The sequence below is a fragment of the Hipposideros armiger genome, unplaced genomic scaffold (genome assembly GCF_001890085.2).
Source record: "Hipposideros armiger isolate ML-2016 unplaced genomic scaffold, ASM189008v1 scaffold_984, whole genome shotgun sequence".
Lineage (NCBI taxonomy): Eukaryota > Metazoa > Chordata > Mammalia > Chiroptera > Hipposideridae > Hipposideros > Hipposideros armiger.
Genome location: NW_017732334.1, coordinates 142,552 through 143,513, shown reverse-complemented (window position 1 = coordinate 143,513; position 962 = coordinate 142,552). Strand labels below are relative to the sequence as shown.

Genomic DNA, 962 nt, shown 5'->3' with positions numbered 1-962 from the left:
TGGCTCATGGCAGATCTCGATGGCGACCAGTTGCTCACGCTAGCTGCCGGCCACTCATGGTAGCCCACGGCAGCCCACTGCAGCCTACGCCGTCGCTGGCCACTCCAGGTTGAGCTATTGTTCACAATCTTAGCTGTAGAGGGCACAACGTCACTGGCCCATGTGGGAACTGAACCGGTGGCCCTGTTGTTAAGAGCTCACGCTTCCTACCAACTGAGCCACTTGGCTAGCCCCAGCCAAATTTTTTTTGATATAGTTTCTGAAATATTACCAAAAATTATCCTATTTGTTAATGTTGTATTACTTTCTTTAATATGCTATTAAGTTCTTCCCTATGTTTTTAAAAGGATGTTTCGTTAACATTCATGATTACTTTATTTTGTTATTTAAAATGTTGTTTTTGTAACATGGCCCTTCCTAGGTTTGAATCAACAGTATTTGGAGGTGCTTGCTATGCTTGATATCAAGCAGCAGAAGATGGTTCAGGAAAACATGTGCCATGATAAAGGTGGCTTTACAGAGGTTTCAGGTCTTGAGGTAGGTAAGTAGGTATGAAAGCTTAGGAGGAGGGATGTTTTCTACTTTCTTTTTCTTTCTGCCATCACCGTTTGCTACGTGTTCTAGCGTAGCACCATACTTAGCAATTTGAGTCTGAGAGAGAGGCTTATGGGTTTGCCAAGGTCAGTTCTTCAGTCTTGCTGGTACCATTCCCATCATGCGAGAGATTCCTGGACATTAAGGGATGTGCTCATCACTTCCTGCCTTTTATTTATTATTTCTACAGTTTTAGCAGAAGCTGTTAGTAGGGACTCACATTACATGATCGCAGACTATTTTTTTTTTTAGTTTTCCTCATTGACATTAAAATTTATTCATCATTTCTGAGTATGTAACCCTCCCTGAGTAGCTGGCAGTAATGAATGCAGGGCAGCAAGGCCAAGTTCAGTCACAGGAAGTCCACA

The 962-nt window shown here is 42.6% G+C and overlaps 1 protein-coding gene across 1 annotated transcript in view; it reads left to right on the top strand.

Annotated features, from left to right (window-relative positions):
• The window catches only part of CCDC125 (coiled-coil domain containing 125), a 33,559-nt gene that overhangs the window by 24,618 nt on the left and 7,979 nt on the right, over positions 1 to 962 (top strand). Inside the window, exons 7-8 of the mRNA XM_019631158.1 lie at positions 5 to 108; positions 422 to 541. Coding sequence (XP_019486703.1) covers positions 5 to 108; positions 422 to 541 — 224 coding nt within the window. The remainder of the gene's footprint in view (positions 1 to 4; positions 109 to 421; positions 542 to 962) is intronic.